At 39.6% G+C, this 21,034-nt stretch overlaps 3 protein-coding genes across 3 annotated transcripts; 2 read left to right on the forward strand and 1 right to left on the reverse strand.

The window, feature by feature from the left end:
* LOC102195230 (translocon-associated protein subunit alpha-like) lies at positions 1 to 5,770 on the forward strand. The gene is made up of 9 exons (XM_005739475.1): positions 1 to 161; positions 1,000 to 1,118; positions 1,195 to 1,288; positions 1,457 to 1,584; positions 3,402 to 3,536; positions 3,937 to 4,013; positions 4,436 to 4,514; positions 4,709 to 4,802; positions 4,921 to 5,770. The coding sequence occupies exons 1-9, from the start codon at positions 92 to 94 to the stop codon at positions 4,983 to 4,985; spliced, it is 861 nt and encodes a 286-aa protein (XP_005739532.1). The 5' UTR covers positions 1 to 91; the 3' UTR covers positions 4,986 to 5,770.
* A 78-nt stretch (positions 5,771 to 5,848) lies between these two features.
* On the forward strand, positions 5,849 to 15,145 carry LOC102195708 (neuritin-like). Its single transcript, XM_005739477.1, has 3 exons — positions 5,849 to 6,375; positions 7,306 to 7,459; positions 8,207 to 15,145. The coding sequence occupies exons 1-3, from the start codon at positions 6,324 to 6,326 to the stop codon at positions 8,433 to 8,435; spliced, it is 435 nt and encodes a 144-aa protein (XP_005739534.1). The 5' UTR covers positions 5,849 to 6,323; the 3' UTR covers positions 8,436 to 15,145.
* Positions 15,146 to 15,383: 238 nt separating this feature from the next.
* On the reverse strand, positions 15,384 to 19,022 carry sys1 (SYS1 golgi trafficking protein). Its single transcript, XM_005739479.1, has 4 exons — positions 18,867 to 19,022; positions 16,661 to 16,917; positions 16,500 to 16,567; positions 15,384 to 16,238 (listed from the first exon to the last, which is right to left on the reverse strand). The coding sequence occupies exons 2-4, from the start codon at positions 16,820 to 16,822 to the stop codon at positions 15,998 to 16,000; spliced, it is 471 nt and encodes a 156-aa protein (XP_005739536.1). The 5' UTR covers positions 16,823 to 16,917; positions 18,867 to 19,022; the 3' UTR covers positions 15,384 to 15,997.
* Positions 19,023 to 21,034: the final 2,012 nt, after the last annotated feature.

The following is a 21,034-nucleotide window of genomic DNA, read 5'->3' on the forward strand; positions in this document are numbered from 1 at the left end:
AACTCCTCTTACCCCGCCCCCTCCTCAGCTCCCGTCCTCTACTCCTCAAACTGCTGATGTGGTACTAACTTCAGCCTCCACCTCTGCAAACATGTTCAACTTCACATCAAAACTTTTGCTGCTTTTTCTCCTGGCCTTCCCCTGCGGTCTGATATCAGTTGGTAAGCATTTATTTATGTATTTATTTCACTTGAAAGCAGGCAGATACATTTGTAGCCTCACTCCGCTGCTGGTCAGAAGTTTTTCGCCTAACATATTGACGTGGCACAGTCACGGGGCGATCCGACAGCTTTCTCCACAGCTGGGTCAGCTGCTAACGTGAATATAAGGCAGGTTTTATTCTTAAACATCTAGAGATATACAATAGTCTGTCGCTTTTGTTGTGAATTAAAGAAAAAGCGGTCTTTTTCTTCGTAAGAAGAAATATATACACGTCACGCAAAGTTTAGTTTCCCTTTGGAGCCACAGAGCAGCTTTTTAATACAAATGTATGAAGTAGCCGAGGATGTAAGAGCAGCTGGAGGCTCCCTCTCTTTTCTGGGACACGTCACCATAGATAAGATGTTCGTACTGTTTGGCTCTGCTGGTTTCTGCCCTGCTGACACACATTCAAGTGTCTTTGCTCCTGTTTCATTGAAATTGGAGGCAAGGTTGCCAGATTTATTACAACCGCTTTTTATTAGATTTTTCCTTGCTTAAGTGTATATTAGATTTTCGCCCACATTTCCATTGCTTTTCTTCTTTAAATAACCATCTATCACTTCATCACGTGACTTGATACAGACATAATCTGACATAAATTGCTATGAAATAAATAAATACTGTCTGTGTGACGATGATGGCCAAATGCAGCACTTTCTTGTCTGTTTTACACGCTGAATTAACAAAGATTACAAGCTCAGATTGTCATATGAAAACTGCTAAAACATTTTTCATGTGTGTTAACCAGCATCATTCCCGTAATCCATTCATGTCTTCACTGTGGCTTCTGACTCGCAGGCCACGTTTATGCCGACTCAGACTCGGCCGAGGACATTGTCGAGGACTCAGATGCTGCAGTAGATGAAGAGGAAGATGATGAAGATGTCCTTGTTGAAGAGGATCAGATGCAAACCTCGGTATGTACAGTGATGACGCAGCACGATTAGGCATACTAGTGGTGGTTTTACAATGTAAAGTTGTGTGTGTCATCAGGAAGGACACGAAGACGACTCCGACGAAGCGGCGGACAAACTGTTAGCTTCTCACCCTGATGCCGACACGACGATCATCTTCACCACGGGAGAAGGTTGGTCTCGCTGGTTTTGTTAATAATTGCTAGAAAACTAAAGCAAAAAGCTTAATTAGTTGTTTCATGGTGTAGAAGCCAGTTTTGTGGCCGTGTTAAACACATGGTATCTTCACATTTGTGTTTTTACTTTTATTCATTATTTACTTCTGGTCATGACACTTTTAGAGTTTCCTGCCAATGAAATTGTGCGGTTCCTGGTGGGTTTCTCCAACAAGGGTAGTCAGGAGTTCACCGTTCAGTCATTGGAGGCCTCCTTTCGTTATCCCCAGGACTTCCAGTTCTTCATCCAAAATGTAAGAGACACAATGTGCCGCATATCCTGCTGTAAAATGTCTTCAGGACAAGTTCATAACTAAAGAGATTTAGCTATGAAATTAAATGTTATTGACTGCCTTTAAGGCCGCTCATGGTGTACATCTTCCACCTCTAACTACCACATGCACCAGTATATAAAATGTAAGAGGTGAGATGGGGCTGTTCGATATAACGATATATATCAGATGACGATATAAAAACGTCTATCGTTTCATTTTACGCTATGTTTGTTTCATGGTGTCGCAAAATAAACTGTTTACGACAATATTTTTTAATCGTTTTGATGGTCACTGTAGTGGCTATATTAATTTCTTAAAGTTCTCTCTTTCTCTTATATTTAATATAACCACACTACTGACAGACAATTGCCTGTTTTTATGCGTTGTCGTTAGCAACAGCAACGGTAAAACCATCGCATGTCCGCTAGTTTATGTTCCACATAAACCTTTCATAATAAAGCTCAACATCCTGTTGAGACTTTTCAAAATAAACTGAATCACGTATTAACGGATGAGGAGCAAAAAGAGCCGCCAGGTGCTAAAAAATAAACCTTAGACTCAAACGTTAGAACAGGCTTTTCCCCGCAGCACGCCGTGTAATAAATGATCACAAAGAAAACGGCGGCCGTTACAACTTATGTCTAAAAATGTATAGTTTCAATTAAAACACTCAACTCCAGGTACATGACACGCAGCTGGAAACATTTCACGCAAGTCGAGCTGCCCGAGATTCACAGAATTTACAGAAAATGTTAAATTTTTGTGATTTATATCGTTATCAGACGATAGATGTCTTATATCGGGATATGAGATTTTGGTCATATCGCACAGCCCTAAGGTGAGAGCATTTGCACTGAGCGCCTCATAACTCTGGAACAACCTGGTTGACATGGTCGGTCACTTTTTTTTAAGTCATGCCTTTAAACCTTTAAACATGCTTTTATGGCAAGACTTTCCCTGAGTTTATATCAGGGTTTAGGTTTCTTTGAATTCTCTTTTTATTTCCTATGTTCATTACTTTTGTTTTATTCTCTTGAATGTTGAGAAATGCTGAAAAAATACATATAAACACTCTCTATTCCTTTCATGTCTTAATGAAAAATATAGTAAAAAAAATGTTATGGGTGGGATTGTACATCCATCCTTTCTTCCATTTATCCAGTTCAGGATCGTGGCAGGGGCAGGAGTCTATCCCAGCTACCACAGGGCGACAGACTGGTGACCTCTTGGGCCGGTCGCCGGTCTGTTGCAGGGCTAAAACACGCAGACAGCCATTCACACTCACATTCACACCTATGGGCAATTTATAATCCCCAGTTAACCGAACCCCACTAACTCCCACATGTCTTTGGACTGTGGGTGGAGGCCAGAGTACTCTGAGAAAACCCACACAGACTCAGGGAAGAACATGAACTCCACACTGAATTGTGTAACAGAACAACTTAAATATCTGAATGATGCAGAAACATTAAAGTAAAATGATGTTTATTATATTTGTGCACATGCTCTCTTCATTTGTGAATTTCCCATTTCTGGGACTAGCAAAGGCTACTTTGTTTAGCTTTAATGAAACCTCAGAAATGGCAGCACGGTGTTAGAGGTCAGCACTGTTGCTTCAAAGCAAGAGGGTTCCAGGTTCCCGGAGCGTTTCGTGTGGTGTTTGCACGTTCTCCCCGGATTCTCTCCGGGTACCCCAGCTTTGTCTAAAGACGCTGATGTTAGGTTAACTGAGGAAACCAAACTAGCTCATGTCATACTTTCAGAAAATGATTTCTTAATATTTTGTGTGTTTATAGTTCACAGCTTTGCCCCTGAACACTGTCGTCAAACCACAAGCTCAGGCCTCCTTCGAGTACTCCTTCATCCCAGCACAGCCAATGGCCGGTCGCCCATTTGGACTTGTAATCCTGCTCAACTATCAAGACACTGAGGTAAAATAAGTGTTACTGTTTTAAAAGTTTATTTATTTATTGTTTTTACTGAGAGAAGGTGGGAGGGGGTAGAATGTGAAGATATCAGGCAGTAACTGTCAGGAATATTTTTCACAGCACACCTAATGATTATTCATGATTCATGAATATTAAAAGCCTTGAAGAAATCTTCATCAGCGCTACATTTTGTTAGCAACTATTTTTTTTTCTCTCTCTCCCATAATTTGGATTCCCAGGAGGGTCCTTACTGTCATCATTTCCCCCTGCTGAGCTTTGACTGCTTTTTTCTGCACTATTAACAAATACTGAGTCATTTTAATGACACGTTTTAAAGAGAAGCTCCTAAATTTTGTTTTCCCTGTTTGTCTTTTGACTTCTCTTTTGTAAAAAATAAATTTAGGGCAGCGTGTTCCAGACTGCCGTTTACAACCAGACTGTCACCATCACTGAACGAGAAGAGGGACTGGATGGAGAAACGTAAGCTTTTCTGCTTTTTATAATATAAAGGCAAAATTGAAAATGCAAATGAAGTGTTTTGTGTCTTTTTAATTCCACTGGAGAAAAAGAAAAATGGAAATGTCCAAAATTGTATTTGTCACGTCGTTTTGGCACATCCGGCTCTCTGCAGCTCTCCCAGAAGATTGCACTACATGTACAAACCTGCAAAAGGAGGTGTGAAATTGTCACAAAGAGACTCGCAGCCAGGATTGTGCTGCTGGTGTAAGACGTGCAAACTGTTGGCAGAAATATTAGTCGAGCTGAAGACGGCGTATTCCTTCTGGAAAAAAAAATCGAACATAAAATTTGCAATCGAGGTTGATAAACGGAGAAATCTGGCTTCTTCTTGTTTTTTGTGCTCTTGTGTATTTGTAACTTGGAGTTTTTGCTTTTATTTGCAGAATGTTTATGTACGTGTTCCTGGCGGGACTGGTATCCCTGCTGCTCTTCGGGATGTACCAGGTCCTGGACTCGAGGACGGTATGTGCTCGTCATCCCTGGCTTTTCTGTTTTTATCTAAGGATATTTTGTCTGCCTATGAGATGAAATGAGGCGCATCTTTGTAAATCAGTGTAAATGTGAAGAAATGTTTCTGGTAAAGTCAGCATGATGGTGAATAAATTGGATTTAACATGACATAATGTGGTCTTTCTACCTTTGTGTGTGTTCTGCAGAAAAAGAGGCTTTCTGTGAAAATAGAAAAGGGCACTGCTGGAATAAATGATGTGGACATCAGCTGGATTCCTCAGGAGACTCTTAATGCCATGAGTAAGTTCATTTTGCCCAGCTGTTATGATTACACTGCTCCACTCACCCTCTGCTTTGTTTTGTTTTCTTACTGTGATTTTGATTTCTGAGTATTTGATCTTTACTTCCTGTGTTTCAGACAAGGCTTCCCCTAAAGCATCCCCCCGGAAACGAACCAAGAGGGCGGCTGGGACAGACCAATAAACGTGCTGGCTTCCCTTTGTCGTTATAATCTTGATCAAACTTTCAGAACACCTCGCAACAATAACTCAGTTCAAATTTACAAACAATGCGAATGTCTGGAATTCAGTTTTTGAAGCAGATTTTTTTTTGTTTGAGAATCGGAGCTCGATACAGTCTCAAGGTATTACATGCTGAGAGGATCCTGTGCTCTCATTGGACCGTGACCATTTAAACACTAAGAAGACTGAACTGTGGCTCATTTTAAAGGGACTTGTGTGTGTGTGTGTGTGTGTGTGTGTGTGTGTGTGTGTGTGTGTGTGTGTGTGTGTGTGAGAGAAAGAAAGAAAGAGACAATCGGTAATTAAGATTACAAGGGCTGGCTTGAACTGCCTTCTTGAAGAGGGTTGAATTTGAGTTCATTGCCACTCCTTTTTTTATTTTTTATTTTTTTATTTCCGATAATAACAATGAAAATATCACAGTCTTCTCTATCATCAAACCCTTCTCTGCCTTATCTGGTCTCTTGCAAAAAATGCCGTTTTTGTTTTTTGTTTTTTTAAATTACCACACATGATTCACACATAACGTCCATTAATGATTTTATGTTTTTTAAAGTGGTACAGTGGCAGCTGCAAGTGCAAATGTCGAAACCATGTGTCTCAGTGTCTGTGCAAGTCAATTTTGCCGCCTTACTCCTGAGCAGAGCATTCAGTCAGTGTTAGTGATGCGGTCTGTCACGCTGTATGTCAGTATTTGTGATGCAACGCCTTCTGAAAAACAATAAAAGGCTGTATTTACTCAGATTATCTTTGTGTAATATTAAAAATTTGTTTGATTGTGAAAGTGTGCAGAAAGAAAGGAAAAATCAGGGAAAAGACAAATGCTACATGTTTCCACAGCATTCCACAACATTTCCACGTTTTCCCTGTGGAACAAAGTAAATGTTTATTTTCCCAACCTGAGATATGTGATTGAGGGAATATGTGTATATATGTGTAAAAGCTGAGATCCTGTGATGACATCCTGTGTGAGGTGTCTAACAAAAGCATAAAAGCACCGGGTGATGAAGCAGGGCCGCGGTTCCTGCTCGGGGAGGTGAGAACTGTCCGGTGCTGAAGGGGAGAAGATGAGCTCAGCGCGCGCCGGGGGGCAGGTAACGTCAGCAGTCGGCCGGAGCAAGGAAAGACTGTGAATACACACCTACCAAGTGTTTATCGGCGCTCAATCACTGATACACATCGACTCACATTAATGATGGGCAGCTAATCACCTCCGTGTGACTCAGAGACGCTTTTTATCTTTTTATTTCGGCGCCTCAGCAGCATCCCGCGCCCTCCGCTCGGCTTGAAATGGGATGATATGGGATTTTTCATGTCGACGAAGATCGGATGGATTGTTGCCTTTGCCACCGGTACGGTATCTCAATCTCAGTCGCTTTATGGTGGGAGCCAGTTGGGATGGTTTGGAACAGAAAGCTGTCTTTTTTTTTCTCTTCTTTTAATCTTCCTGCAGCAGAATGTAGGTGCTGTGACCGTAAGCTTATTTATCTCCATCAGTGTTGCATGATGGTTATCAGACCTGTACCAGTGCCAACTGCTTGTAGCGGCGGTAGATAGCCTACTGGGTGTTGTATCTATACTTAGTGTGCAAGCTTTCGTACATGAAACGCTTACCTAAAGACAAAAACTCACGGAATGGTTTCTTCTTATTTATTCACTCAACTGTCACTTTTACTAAAATACAGAAATATGCACTTTATAATCAGTACAGTTTATTATTGACAAGGCGAGCTTTGGGCTGCGGTGGTCAGGAATGTTTTCCTTCCACCACATTACATCTGTCTAGAGCAGTTGCTCCAAAACTGTGGGGCTGGACGACCGGGAAGAGCATGAGCCGAATGAATGTGATCTTTTGGTAGGCAAAATAAACAAAAGTTTTCTGATGCTGACCTTTATTTAACTTGGATCCCTTTTTTTTTTTCACTCTTAATTATTGATAAGAAATATGGAGTGTGGGGTGGGGTTTTCCAGCTTCTGAAGTGAAAGTTTGACAAGCTGTCACATAGTTTTTCTGATCAAATTAAATTATCAAATTAAATAAGAGTGATAGTATTTATTATTATAAATGTAATAGAGAGGTCTTTGCTTAAAGGTTGTATATTCGTAAGTGAAGTCTGAAGATAGTCTGAAATCTTAAGCCAGACACTTAGCAAGAAAGAAATTTGATTTATGTGCACTTACAGTGGATGCTGATTTGTCTCTCATGGTTATTTGTAGCTTGTCAGTGTACAAAGCATCACAAAAGCGGTAAAGAAAGCTGTCTCCTGTATCTGTTTTTTCAGTAGTTCTGTCCTTAGCGGTGCCAGGAGACTCTGTCGATGTGAAGTGTGAGAACATTTATAAGGACTTCTCCGAATGTGTCCTGGAGCTGGGAGAGAGCATGGACAACTACCAGGAGAACGTGACCAGTGAGAGGGGAGTGGCAGCTGTGTGCAGGTGATAATTACTTTACCGGCGAGTGCACAAGCAGCAGCGAGACATTCCCTGTAGAGTTTTGTGAGCTTGACCTAGCAACACCCAAGGTGAGTAGAGCTTTCATATGCACTAAGATACAAATGATAACCTCAGCAGAGAGAACAAGAAATGCAGAGAGAAACCAGCTTTCATGGGTCGATTAAGAAACCCATTGGTGCACAAAATTGTTTTTCAGTTCAATTAGGATCAAATAAGGCGTAATTGAGAGCAATAATATAGACATATACAGGATGAAATATTCATCTCATAACAAAATACTGGAGAGAAAGGGAGCAGATGCCACAATCCCAGAGAAGAGGAGACTAGAGAAATGAATGGTGCTGAGACACTGAGCCATTGTGCTAAATAATGTATGACCTCGCTGCAGCAGTAATGAAATTCGGGGGAAGTTCTTTGTCACTGTTACTGCATGCACTCCACAACCCCAACACAGTGCACTGAAGACAAAGATTTACACTCAATCCTTTGGTTGAAAATTGCCCACTTGCAATATCATCTGTGATATTGTTTCACTCTCTCATACAGTTGCCATGGTAATTAAAGCACAGCTTGACTTACTTGCATCCTTCGTAGCCGTGTGAGTGATAGATTTTTGGCAAGCAAATTAATCAGGCACAGCCAGTGCATGTCTGCATGCTGTTGTGGGAATGACTTCCGAGTGAAATGTCAGACACAGTGCTGAACTGATGATCCTTTTATTTGCCACAGCCACTGGGAAGCTTTCCACACTTGTGCGCTCACGGCGCTGTCCGACTGTCAGGAGGAAGTCAGCTCCATCTGGGAGACTCTGAGGCAGGACTCCAGGAAGATACGCTTCCAGGGAAGTCTGTTTGATCTGTGCAGTCCCAGCTCCTCTCCCAGTCTAAGTTCACCTAGCGCTGTCCTCATCTTGCCGCTGATGCTGGCCTTGACTGGGCCCGGCTGGGCTTCTGCATAGATGGAGCAGGGGTTGGGTGAGGAGGACGCCGTATTCGCCGTGCTTCGGTCCTCCAGAGTTTAAACTTAAAGCCAAGGATTTAAGAGCACAAATGTTTCAAAGGATTATTTTGACCTAGAGTCGCTGATGTCTGTGATGAATGAGGTTTGAAATTCTCTCAAATACTCCAGCTTTGGGTGGAGTGGCAGAAAGAATTGCATTATAAACAGATTAAAAGCACACACTCTCGTGGATTTCACATTCAATTTGGTCAGCTCATTCTACTATCAGACACCTGTGGCTCTGGGTTACTAACACTGTACAAGGAGCAGGCACATTGCCGCATATATCTGTACAATGTCGTGCAGTAAAACACAGCTTGCAATAGTTTACCTGTGTGAAAATATAACGTCTAATTTTTGTAGTTTTTAAGCCCAAATAACTTTTTATTCATCGCTCACATTTTTGTATATAAGATAGTTATTGCATCCATGGTGTGTTTTGTGTAAAGTCTGATTTCACCATGCTCCTTAAAGAAAAGGTTTGATTTTACAATAAGTAAATTAGAAAACTGACCCCACTTTAAGATCTCACCAGTAAATATGAAAGGCATAGCAACCAGTTTTAGCTTAGCTTGTCATTAAATATATATATTTTTCACTTTTGTGTAATTTGAAGAAATGATTTATAAAATGTTTGTGAATGATCTGTGCTGGCAGTTCTGCCCCACCCTCTTATTTCCAGTTTTTAAGCTAACCAGCTGCTGCTTGCAGTACAGACGATGGGGCTGTCAGACTACTACAATGCCAGTCTGCCTCTTTAATTATGAGCTACAGCATAAACCTTTTGACCTCCACTGAGTTTGTATAAACACAGCTTTGCTCTGTAAAAACACTAAAGAGACACGTCATGAAGAATAACATCTTACCGCTTTTAAGTTCCTTACAAACTTGGTACGAAAACCAAGGAAAATATTGTTTGGTTGGTTGTCCTCTGTTGTAACAATGCTTCATGTTAAATATTATACTACTGGAAAGCCTGTTAATTTCTCCTTACATGCTGCCACATTTGTAAGGAAAACACATTTTTGGGTTGAGCAGCAGAGTTGAGTATGTGGGTTGCACCCATGAAAACCTTGCCAAATCTTCAGCTTATTCTGCTTCTGACTCTTGTTTGGTGCTTATTGGATTGGACGATCGAAGTCTGAAGAAACAAAGTATATTGGCAATTTAACAATGACAAACCAGATTTGACAAGTTTTTCAGGGGTGCAGCTCTCATACTCAGATTTATTGCCGAGACGTATTGTTACAACATAGAAATTATCGACCAAACGCAAATTTCTGTACTTTTTGTTTATTTAAGGTTGTTACCGATCAAACAAAGAGCCAAATCAGACTCGACATGACTAAACAACATTTGTATGCACTATAGAGGTGAATTCACTCTTTAACTTGTTTTGAAGTGTAGAAAATGTTGTAGTAAGGTGACAATCAAGCAGTTCGTACACAACTTTGGATTCCCTTTTTCCTTATAAGCTTTCAGCCCATCAGGGCTGATGTTGCATAGCTGCTATAAAGACACCAAAAAATAGGGGATGTATATTGCACATGATCCATGTTAAACCTTTAGTTAAACCACGGCTCCTTTTAATTTTCCAACCCACTGATCGTTGTGTAAAAACAAAATTTTTGTTTTTGTGACTTTCTGTGAGAAAATGCTCACTTGCTATTAACATCCTATTACTAACCTTGTGCATTAAAGTAGTCTGCATACTCCAGTAGATGACAGAATACACGTGGGTGGCTTTTCAAAGACAAATCTGCCATAAAGTTCTACTGATTACATCATTAATATGTGTTTGATATATCAAACAATGTTCTCCTCTTCTAAAAAAATTTTTTTATCTGTTAAGTCAAATTGTGAGAATAATAACAAACTTCAGAAACAGAAAGATTAATGTGTAATAACTTGCATCTATTTAGCACAAAAGTCTATGAGATGTCATGAGTAGTAATTGTCTTTTGTGATTAATATTTTGGTGAATGTGTCATGGAAAAAAAAACAGTGTTTATTCTTAAAACAGCATCAAGCCCTTTGGTTCGGAGTAAATTCAAATGTTGGAGAAATAGTGTTTCTCTTTTGTTTGTTTTGCCCAAACTGTGTCCATATATACATATTTGCTTTAAAAATGATCTTAACAAAGTTGGATCATTCAGTCGTTTATGTTATCACAAGTGCATGGTGATTTTTGTGACAGTGCTTCAGAAAAAAGGACAGATTGTTATTTTACCTCGGAGATGGCGTACAGTGGTCTTGATCTGTGCATGAAGTTATAGCTCCTCAGTGTGCCTGCATCCTTTGTTATGCAGATGTATTATCCTCACCCCCATACCTACCTAGACTCCATCAGCATGTTTGCTCTGTTTCTATTTCTTTCATCTTTCAAAGTGCAATCCCTTTTCCAAAAAAGGTGGGAAGAGCCAAATAAAACAGAATGTTTGGATTTGGAAATCATGTAAACCCCTATTTAAAATAAATATAACACACCATACTAAATATAATGAGATGGATAGCTACAAATGTCACATCTCAAAAGCACTTGAGATAAGAGCGTGTTCATCACTTCTTGAAACAACACTCCACAAGCATTTCGAAGCTGAGAAAACCAAATGTAGTTCTGAAATCAATTTTTTCCCAATTTATGCTCGTTAACCTGCTCAACAGTTCAGTTGTTCTCTGCAGAAGATGCCACCATACGTTCTTTTAAAGCCTGTTTAACATTAATGATGCCTGGATGGACAAAAGTATTGGGCCACCCACATGTTACACCTACAGGAGCTGCTCGGTTATGGAAAGTCGTGCCACGAAGCTCCTAGTGGACAGTTTTTGTGCTGATGTTAATGCAAGAGGAGGCTTTCTGCAGTTACTAAGACAGCAGAGCGTTGGCAGCTTTTACACACTATGCACCTCAACGCTCGCCAGCTCTGCTCTGTATCTTTATGTGACCACTCGTTGGCTGAGTCGTTGTGGTTCCTAAACGCTTCCACTTTGCAATAATACCACTGACTCTTGATTTAGACTTCTGCAGGGAATCTTTGTAGAGCCTACAACGTAACGTACGTAAGTGGCTGATGTCATTTGTGCTTGTGCTGGTGCATTATGTGTGGTCATGTCTCAGTGTTTTATATGCGGTGCCAGGTGATAGGAATAAATAAACTGCAGGGATTTTTTTCCTCCTCTTATTGAAGTCAGTGTTTTTGAGGGTCCAAACATATTTGTTACTCTGGGGGAGAATAGCTTAAGCAGTTTTCTCCACTACAATAGCTTAAGCAATTTTCCTCCAGGAATTTGCTGACATTTATGAGTCTTCATATAGATATGATTATTTTTCCTTTTAATGAGGTAATGATTGTTATTCTCACATGGATAAATTCAAAAGGAAAAATCAACAGGACTGAACAGGCCAGTCACAATAGCTGACATGTAGTCGAATCACGTTATGGCTCAGGGTTTAAGGGGGATTTGTGGTTGCGACAATTAGAGCATAGATCAAAAAGCATAAACCCAAAGTAACAACTAATGTTGTAACAACGACATCCTACTACAGGGCAGCACTTAAGTTCTCAAGAACTCAGCGAGTTCTTGAGAACAACCCATTCTTTCACAAGCAGACTGCAGGTGTGGCTACGTGCTTGATTTGATACACCTAAATTCAAACATTAAGAGGTGTGGCCTAATACTTTTGTCCTGTATAGTATATGTGCAATTTACCATACCATACATACTAATGCTTCCCATATCATGGTTGCTAGTATGTAGGTGGTAAGATTTAATAGTTTATGCAACTACCAGAGAAGACAACATATCAGGATGTTTCTTTATTTTTGTTTGTTTTAATTTATTCTTATGGATGACAAGACAAACCTGTTCTCTGACAGTGGTCCTGAGTCGCTATACTGATCTTCACAACATAATCATGTCTATTTCTAATGCAGTGCTACGCTTCAACATTGGCTTTTAGCCGTTTCACTTGCATACAGAGATTTCTTTGGATTTTCTCTGAACCTTTCAGTGATATTATGCACCATCCTTACTTCTGACATAGTTTTCTGGGACGCTTTCTTTACTAAGAGTCATTTTACTCGCCTGTCCAGTACTTTAACAGCATCATCTTTAAAACGAGAACATATTTAAAAATAACAAAGTTAAAGAATGTTTTTTTTGGACTACTTTCATGAATTACGGGGTTTAAATTTTTTGCAAAACAACGCACTCTGTTTTTATTGATATTTTTGCCTAATGCCACAGCTTTTTTAGAAAGAGGTTTGTACTGCTGTTACGTCATCCACTGTGTACCTGGGGGTAACAATACAAAAAAAAAAAGTTGTGATGTCCTCAAGGCATGAGCAATACAATAGTCACTTCTTAAGAGGGGACTTTTTTCCCTGCTGTTGAACAAAGCATGATGATACCATAGTAATCCTAATAATGACAGCTCAAACATGGAAAGAACTCCTGAATGTAAAACCAAGTTCAGTATCCATGTGAGGGTTTGGTTTTTTTCAGTTTAATACACAATTTACAAGACTGTATAAAGCAATATATGGAAAAGTAATGTGTTTATAATAATAAAGCACAATGTTTAAAACCTAAGTGTGTGCTCACTGGCTTCAGGAGAGTAACAGCACTAAGATGGAAACCGGTGGTACATTTACTGATTGCAGCCGATCCTTTTTAACCCATCTATTACAGTTTCTGTTTTTAGTCATCCCCGGAGCAAAGTGGGGGTAAGGACGACTGCAACCAGCGTTTTTCAACTCGTTAGTGCTCTCCCATCTGCTACTTTCCACCTGGACACTTCCTGCAGCGAGGGATCAAGGCCCAGGGCAGAAAAGGTTTGGAGAAGTAAAGACATGCATGTGGAAATACCCTCATTAGAGAAGCCATGTTTGATGTCTGAAGCACGATGGCCAATGTTTGTTTTTGCTTTTTTGTTTTTCCACCTGCAGTTTCCTCTCCAAGACTTTACCCTTTTAATATAATCAACATGAGATGTGCAGACATTTAAATCTCCAGAAAGGAGAAATTCGCACACCGTCTGCAATTTCCTTTTCTCCCCAAGGAATTTAATGATGTGAATAGATCTATCCAGAGTTTGTATATTGAATTACATTACCAAAAAAAATCTAAGATACAAAAGGTGATGTGAACACTTTCAGAGGTTCCACTGCTAGATAACAAAGTAGCAACTTAGAAAGAGTAGTCACGAGTTTGTACAAAGTAAAAATAAAGTAATTTGTGGAGATTTCGGGAAACAGTTGTTCACCTTTTTGTAAGAGTCGGCTCACTCTTATATAGAGCAGGGGTGTAAAACATAAGGCCCAGGAGCCAGAATCGGTCGGGTCGGGTGAAGCCATCCAATCCGGCCGATTGGATGGCTTTGAAAGTGAAGGAGGACATAAATGTTAAACTTTTTACAGTTTTTTTTCCCCACAAGTTTTACATCTTTTCCAACTGATAAGACCTCCCCCGCTGCCATTCACAATACACCAAAGTAATTAAGTTACAGACTCCTGTATTTTACACATTTACTTCTTACAGTGAAGCCCAACAGGTCGCACTGACAGGTTTTCTTTCATTTACAATAGCGTTGCATTTCTTTATCATGTAAAAAAAACCAAGTCATACTGTTAAAATTGCACTTTTATCTTACATTAAGATGAAATGTGTACACGGACAGAAACTGGAGTTTTACTTGTTCGGCCCACATAAGATCAAAGTGGACTTTAAGCCTGACATCTCTTCTGTGGAGTAAATATGAAGCTACTGCTTAAATGGGAGGATGGGAAGAAATCCTGACACTTTTCACTTCTCGCTTACTAGCAGCTCAGGCAAGACCTCCCTCATTATAATATTATGCATATTTAAGACAACAAGTCATCGATATACCACGCTAATTACCTTGAGAGGTGATGGATTACATTCTTTGGACAGGCTAGCTTTTTCTGTTCCTACTCAAAGCAGCTTGAATGGGAGCTGCTTTCCAATTTGAGGCTGCACCTTCCAATATCGCCCCCTGCATCATAATTATAAACTCATTTCACACCTTAGGAAAACGTGACTGCAAAACAAGACACTGCATCATCCGCACCATCAAAGCTGCAAAGGTTTTAAACTGACAGTCTAAAGAAGAGCATCTCGAGCGTGTGTAGCATGAGCTGTAACACATTAAAGACAAAAAGTCAATTCTGTTAAGAGTTTAAACGTCACCAGCGAAATGAGCAGTCTGACACTGCTCCAAAAAGGAGAAAAAAAAAAAAAAGACATCAGAGCCGCACATTTTAGGACTTTCCCCATCACATCCTCCCCGAACAGCAATTTTTCAGAAGCACAGACAAAGCCAGCTGTCAGAACGCAGCTGGTGGCTGACAAACTGTCCCCGAAGTGGCCAAACGGTTTGCATAATACATCATGCCATAAAGAGACAGAACCCAACAATGCTTGCTGTGCAAAATGTGGTACAGACTCAAAAAGAAAAGCATTTAACAAGGATTAGGAGGCTGAATGTAGGAAACATCAAATTGAGCCTGGTTTTTATTACTTTGGACCACTTATTGAACTCGAATTATGACGCATAAAATCTTTCCTATATTTGGATTTACATGATGACCTACTGATTAGCATACAGTGCTTAACAAATTTATTAGACCACCAGTGTAAGATTTATGCCACAGCTGCCCTAAATTACCAATAAAAATAAATTTTTATTTTTCTGTAATGGTTAATCCACCAGTATGTGCAGCTGAAACGATATTTTTAGTACTAAAATATAATTATCATCAATTATTTTCAAATTTACAGTTTTACCAAAGAAAAGAGCTAAAATGGTGCAAAAGCACTTTTTCTTTATTAAGGTGCCAAATTACAGTTGTTGTTTTACATCCATTACAGATTTGAAACATTTGTTTTTGTAGGTGAAGTTTTTTGACAGATTTCTAAAATATTTGTCTTTGTGACAGATGATCTAATAAATCTGCTAAGCACTGTACCTTTTTGTTGTCTAAAAACACATTTCTCCCCATATTTAACGTTTAAAAGCAGCTTTAAGAAGCAGTAACTAAAACTTTGATGTCATCTTTAAAGTGCTGTTAGGACAGAGCTTTTTAATTTGCGTATGTGTATGTCTGCTAAATTTAACAACAATCAGAAAAAAATGTCTTAAAATTAAGGAATGAAAATAATGAATTTCAACATAAAAACTTACTTAAAAAACATTTGTAGTCATTTAGTTTAGAGGAGGATGTAAACTGGCATGTGCTTTCAAAAGACTTAAAACAGGTGTCTTAATATGCTACAAATTTGCACTGTCCAATATTTAATGTGCAGCTATGAATAAATAGATCAGGTCCGGGAGGGTGAACCACTTGATGGAAACAGACAAAGCACAAAAATCCGACATGCGTGCTGACAGAGGTTCATGTTCTTTTTCTTTTCCAAGAGTGGAGGGTGGAAAAAAACCCTCCTCAGTGAGTCCCTCAAGGATTACCCTTCACAATCTTTCAGCCCGTCACCAAAGAAAATTCACAGATTAGATTTCGGTCCAGTGTTGACTGGAATTGCCCTGAGCTCAGTCCGCATGCACAGGTACTCTCCAATTACAGCCATCAACGCCATGCAGGCTATGTTGACGAGCCACCAGGACAAGGCAGCTGGAAGATGAGCGTTATATATCCAGCAGCCGATCATGTGGAAGAAGTGCACGGTGACCGTGAAGTCCAGGCACTGTTTCCCTCGGCGGATGAAGAACCACAGACCGAGGGCGCTGCAGGAACAGTGACACGGAAAAGATGCCAAAGTTTGAGTATCACTGTACATTAAATGTCGACCATTTTCTACGTAAACATTTAAAATTTTCAACCTTTACACTTAACGAAATGTGTAACTGCACAGATGTAAATAAGATCTAAACACCCCTTTATAATGAATGCCTCATGGGATGCTTGAAAAACAGGATGCTGTTTGGCTGTCACACAAATCTCATCCATTTATGATGTATAGAAAAAAGACTGATGATATTTCTCACCAGGTAAGAGAATTCAAGATGAATGCCATCATTGAGAGCCTGCCTTGCACGGTTGCAAAACCGAGAGCCTATCAAAGCAGAGAAAACATTTAACATTTATAGTTTTAAGAGAGCGAATATGCGACACAAAAATGCATACGCACGCATATCTTAAAACTTACTTGATAGCTGAAGATCTGGTCCAATGACCGACTACTCTGCACAAGGCTGTCCACTCCAGCCAACCACAGGCCCAAAAAGCTGTAGTAGATGCACTGCATCAGCACGATCTGGCACACGATGAGGACCGGGTCCCAGATGTAGCTACGGAAATGAGTGGCCATTGCTGGCTGACGTTCCACGTACAGACACAAAGGACGTTAACAACTGCTAACAACTGTTAACTGCTGGCCCATCAGATGTGACTTGTGGGTGTGATCTAAAAAAGAAATAAAAAAAAAAAAAATCTGAAACACAGAAAGTTACATTGGGAAAAAAAGGATTAGATTAGTACAAAGCTTGGTTGTAAATCCTGCTTTAATATATTTATTAGACAGAAATAGGGAAGATTATAGCTACAGCCAGCTGCTTTGCACTTAAGTAGAAAATAAACAGATGTCCGGAACAAAGTGTTTAGTACACTTTGGGCACTTAACACGGTTAGTCCGGTTGACTTAAGCTTTTGCAAAAGTCAGTCTAGGTAAACTATGTGCTTGCATTCATAGTTCCTGTACAAATGGGGGGTAAAAAGGCAGGAGATGAGATGAAATGTGTGAGGAGTAAAGTGTAGAAGTTTATGTTGTTATCGGTTTACACAACAGAGGATAAAGCAGTCCTCATGACCTTTGCACCCACATCAGCAGCAGTTAATAATCACTAAAAACAGGTCAGCAGATCACTACAGTGTTGTCTTATCTTTCATCTTTGTGCATGTGTAAGCATTTATTTCCATCTCAATTCACCGTAGATCTTCTGCTTGACCAGCTCATATTTCCCAAAAAATGTTATGGTCCAAAGCTTGGACATATATAATGGTTGCTAGGGCTGGGCCATATCATACCATTCATGGTAATACCGGTATAATTTTGGGCAACGATAAAAAAATGAAATATGAGATACTTTTTAGTTTTTTCCATACATTAAAAAAATGAGGAAATATTTGAACATGAAAAACCACTGAAGATAAACGCCTGAGCTTTGTACTAGTAAACCGGGATCTGTAATTTGAGAGACACATCAAAAAATGTCGAGTATTGGCTAGTTCAGAAAGAAAGAAAGACAGACAAAAAAAACATCAAGCAGCCCAATAAAGTTGCACATTTGAGCAAAAGCTTTACATTGCAAAAGACAATTAGTGATCATTTGCGAACTGTAGATTGAATTGAATTGTAGATGATGTCCAAAAGAATGCTAAATTAATGCCATTTACATCCAATTTTCGTGCTGGATTACACAAACATGTTAAGTTTTATCACAAAAACAGTCTATTCCGGACAAAACACAGTTCTAAAGTTTCCAGATGGCTTTCTAAATATAACAAAGATAATAAATTGTGTTAAATATATGAAATATTTCATTTTCATTGATCCATTTCACTAGAGTAGCCTTGCAAGACCAGGATGTGATGCACATGAGGTGTGACTAATAGTGCATTGTAAGACCCTAACCCGAATCCCGGACTGCTAATACTTAATATATGAGGGTAAAATTTCATAGCAATCATTACATGTGTCCAAACTTTGGACAAAGTTCTGGCAAATCGGGCATGGTCGAGCAGAAAATGTTGAACAAAGCTGATGATGTGAGATGGAGTGACACACCAAGTCACATTTAGCGATTTTAATGGCATGACCACTAATGGCTTTAAGAATTAATCCAATAATATATCCAACTTGTCTTCAGGTGAACACACCAATGCTGACATTTTTGACCTGAAACTTCCACAACAGCATCGAGGCTTTAATGAAGACATCCGCTTCTGCTTTAACTCGGATCTCAGTTAAATCACACCCACAATATCCTGCTTTAAATAAACACCGAGGTAGCTCAGTAACAATCGGGGTTGTAATGTTATGGTGATGGTAGGTTAGGCTTAGGTGAACACAGAGAAACCCGATAGCACAGGTAGCTTAGCCGTCGACCAACACATACTCGCAGATTAGCAAAAGCCAATGTAATATCATGTGATCGCTCACAGGCGGGAGACTAAATGGCTCAAATCTATTTATTTATATTAAGCTCAACTAAACATAAAAACGAAGGCTAACTCGCGAAGGCTTTTATCTCCCAGCCTAAAACCTGTAAACTGTAAACATTACAGAGGGTGAGTCGGCGGTAAGTTAAAGCTTCATCGTGTTTGAAGGAGAGCGGTCTGGAAGTGATACGGACCTGCCCGCGGGTCAGAAAGTCTTAAGGATGCTGGATCAACGATAATCCCTATGGCTCTTCAAAGTTCCCCAAATTCTGTCGTTACTTAACCGGGCCTCATCGTACACTAGCTAAACCCTGTTAACAACACGGAAGTCAGAACAGTTTGCCCGGAAAGAAAACTTCATGACCAACTAGTCACTGCCAAAGTAAAATACTTCCGTTCTATTCCTGAAAACCGATGTACTGTCACTCCTGCGACATTAATTATTTGCCAACAGTGTGTAATAAAAATGTCTTGTAATTCATCAAAAAGCAACGTCTATAATTGTTTTGTTCATAATAGGTTATTTTTCGTTTCGGAATTTTTTTTTTGATGAACTAGCTACATTTATTTTGAAAATCTACCAAGTTAAAACTTCCAAACGGTTGTAAAAAATTATGAATTTTACTTTTTGCATATCTAAATCGATAAAGAAATAAAATGATAAACGTTTAAATGATAATTAATAAGAAGCTGTTAAAATATCCAGACAGACAAAGGAGGAAGAGCATATTAACGTGTTGGGGGTTTTTTAAATTGTTTTCATTGGGTTTTTTTCCTCCTTTCCTTTTTTTTTTTTGTCTTTTTACTATTGATATTAAAAATTACTACCTTATTGTGGTGGAGGGGTTTGTGTCTCCCAGGGGCTATGTTTTCATGGAGGTGAGGGGGTTGCCCCCCTGGTAGGGTTTTCCATGGCAAATTGGTCCTGGTTTGGGTTGCCAACTTTTTAATTATCAAATAAGGGACACTCTGGAGTGCCAGAAGCACAATGCACAACCAGCTGGGCATAGTGTAAATATGCACTATATGTGACATTGCATGTAATGATCATACATAACATAACATTTAAAGTAGAATAAGGGATGAACCAATTTTGCTGATTATACGGGATGTCCCTGCTAAAACAGGACAGTTGCCAACCCTAGTCCTTGGTCAGGGACCAGACAAGACCATTTTAAAAACACCTACAAGTAGAAGTTCTAGAAAACAGTTCATCCTGCCTGGGATAGGGTTACCAGGGCCCTTCCCTGGTGCAGAGTGACTGCCCAAGGGTGAGCACTTGGTCGCCAGTCTTTAATCCATGGCTTCACAGACACCTCCCTGAGGGAGTTGGGCTGCATTACCTGTGTCTGCTGCGTTTTCTATGTTGATTAATTCAGAATGTGTATTTATTTGACCAGTTATTTGTCTGCTTTGCTAATCCAGCCAGAGTTAGGGCTCCGTTTAAACCTGGGGTCTCTCATTGGATTGTGGAGCCATCTCCCTGGCTTACAGCACCAAAAGTCTGAAGACGAGCGGGGACAAGTCGTCCATCACCGAGAAAGAGGTCACTGTGGCAGTTAAGCGATTCCTTGGTGACATATGGATAGGTTCTGTGGCTGCAGTGATGTGGATGCTGTACCAGTCCATTGTGGTGAAGAGAGAGCTGGGCTTAAAAGCGAAGCTCTCAATTTACCGGTTGATCTATGTCCCTACTCTTATCTATGGTCACAAGCTTTGGGTAGTGAAAGAATGAGAAAGAATGAGATTGCAGATACAAGCAGCGGAAATGAGCATCCTCCGAAGGGTGGCTGACCTCTCCCTTAAAGATAGGTTGAGGAGTCTGGCCATCCGGAAAGGGCTCAGGGTAGAGCGACTACTTCTCCATATCAAAAAAAGCCAGTTGAGGTGGTTCAGGCATCTGACAAGGATGCCTCCTGGACAGTGTTGGTCAAGTTACTTTAAAAAAGTAATCAGTAACTAATTACTGATTACTTCCCCCAAAAGTAATCCCGTTACTTTACTGATTACTTATTTTCAAAAGTAATTAATTACTTAGTTACTTAGTTACTTAGTAAAAACACGATTTACAACCTGAATAGATGATAAAGCGATAGAGCTTTCAGCCCAATTCTACTTTTTCTACATAATCCATCATACAAAATGTAATCAAATGGAAAAGTCTCTTTTTAAAACTTGTTTTATTAGTTTTAATCTTTTAACTTTATGCATCAAGCAAAAATTTAATTATATGCAACATTCTCTGACTTGAATAAATTAGTTTAACATTTAAACCTATTTTCTACACATTCCAGCACATAAAATAAAATATTTTGTGTGTTTACACTCAGTCTTTCAAATAGATGCAAGTAAAACACAGCAG

The sequence above is a fragment of the Pundamilia nyererei genome, unplaced genomic scaffold (genome assembly GCF_000239375.1).
Source record: "Pundamilia nyererei isolate P.nyererei 1_Seehausen unplaced genomic scaffold, PunNye1.0 scaffold00092, whole genome shotgun sequence".
Taxonomy (NCBI): Eukaryota; Metazoa; Chordata; class Actinopteri; order Cichliformes; family Cichlidae; genus Pundamilia; species Pundamilia nyererei.

Coding starts and splice junctions, on each gene's coding strand:
- LOC102195708 (XM_005739477.1), top strand. CDS start 6,324: ATGGGATTTTTCATGTCGACGAAGATCGGATGGATTGTTGCCTTTGCC. Junction 6,376..7,305: donor GATTGTTGCCTTTGCCACCG/GTACGGTATCTC, acceptor CTGTTTTTTCAG/TAGTTCTGTCCTTAGCGGTG. Junction 7,460..8,206: donor GGAGTGGCAGCTGTGTGCAG/GTGATAATTACT, acceptor TATTTGCCACAG/CCACTGGGAAGCTTTCCACA.
- sys1 (XM_005739479.1), bottom strand. CDS start 16,822: ATGGCCACTCATTTCCGTAGCTACATCTGGGACCCGGTCCTCATCGTG. Junction 16,568..16,660: donor ACCAGATCTTCAGCTATCAA/GTAAGTTTTAAG, acceptor CTGCTTTGATAG/GCTCTCGGTTTTGCAACCGT. Junction 16,239..16,499: donor ATCTTGAATTCTCTTACCTG/GTGAGAAATATC, acceptor CTGTTCCTGCAG/CGCCCTCGGTCTGTGGTTCT.
- LOC102195230 (XM_005739475.1), top strand. CDS start 92: ATGTTCAACTTCACATCAAAACTTTTGCTGCTTTTTCTCCTGGCCTTC. Junction 1,119..1,194: donor AGGATCAGATGCAAACCTCG/GTATGTACAGTG, acceptor GTGTGTCATCAG/GAAGGACACGAAGACGACTC. Junction 1,585..3,401: donor TCCAGTTCTTCATCCAAAAT/GTAAGAGACACA, acceptor GTGTGTTTATAG/TTCACAGCTTTGCCCCTGAA.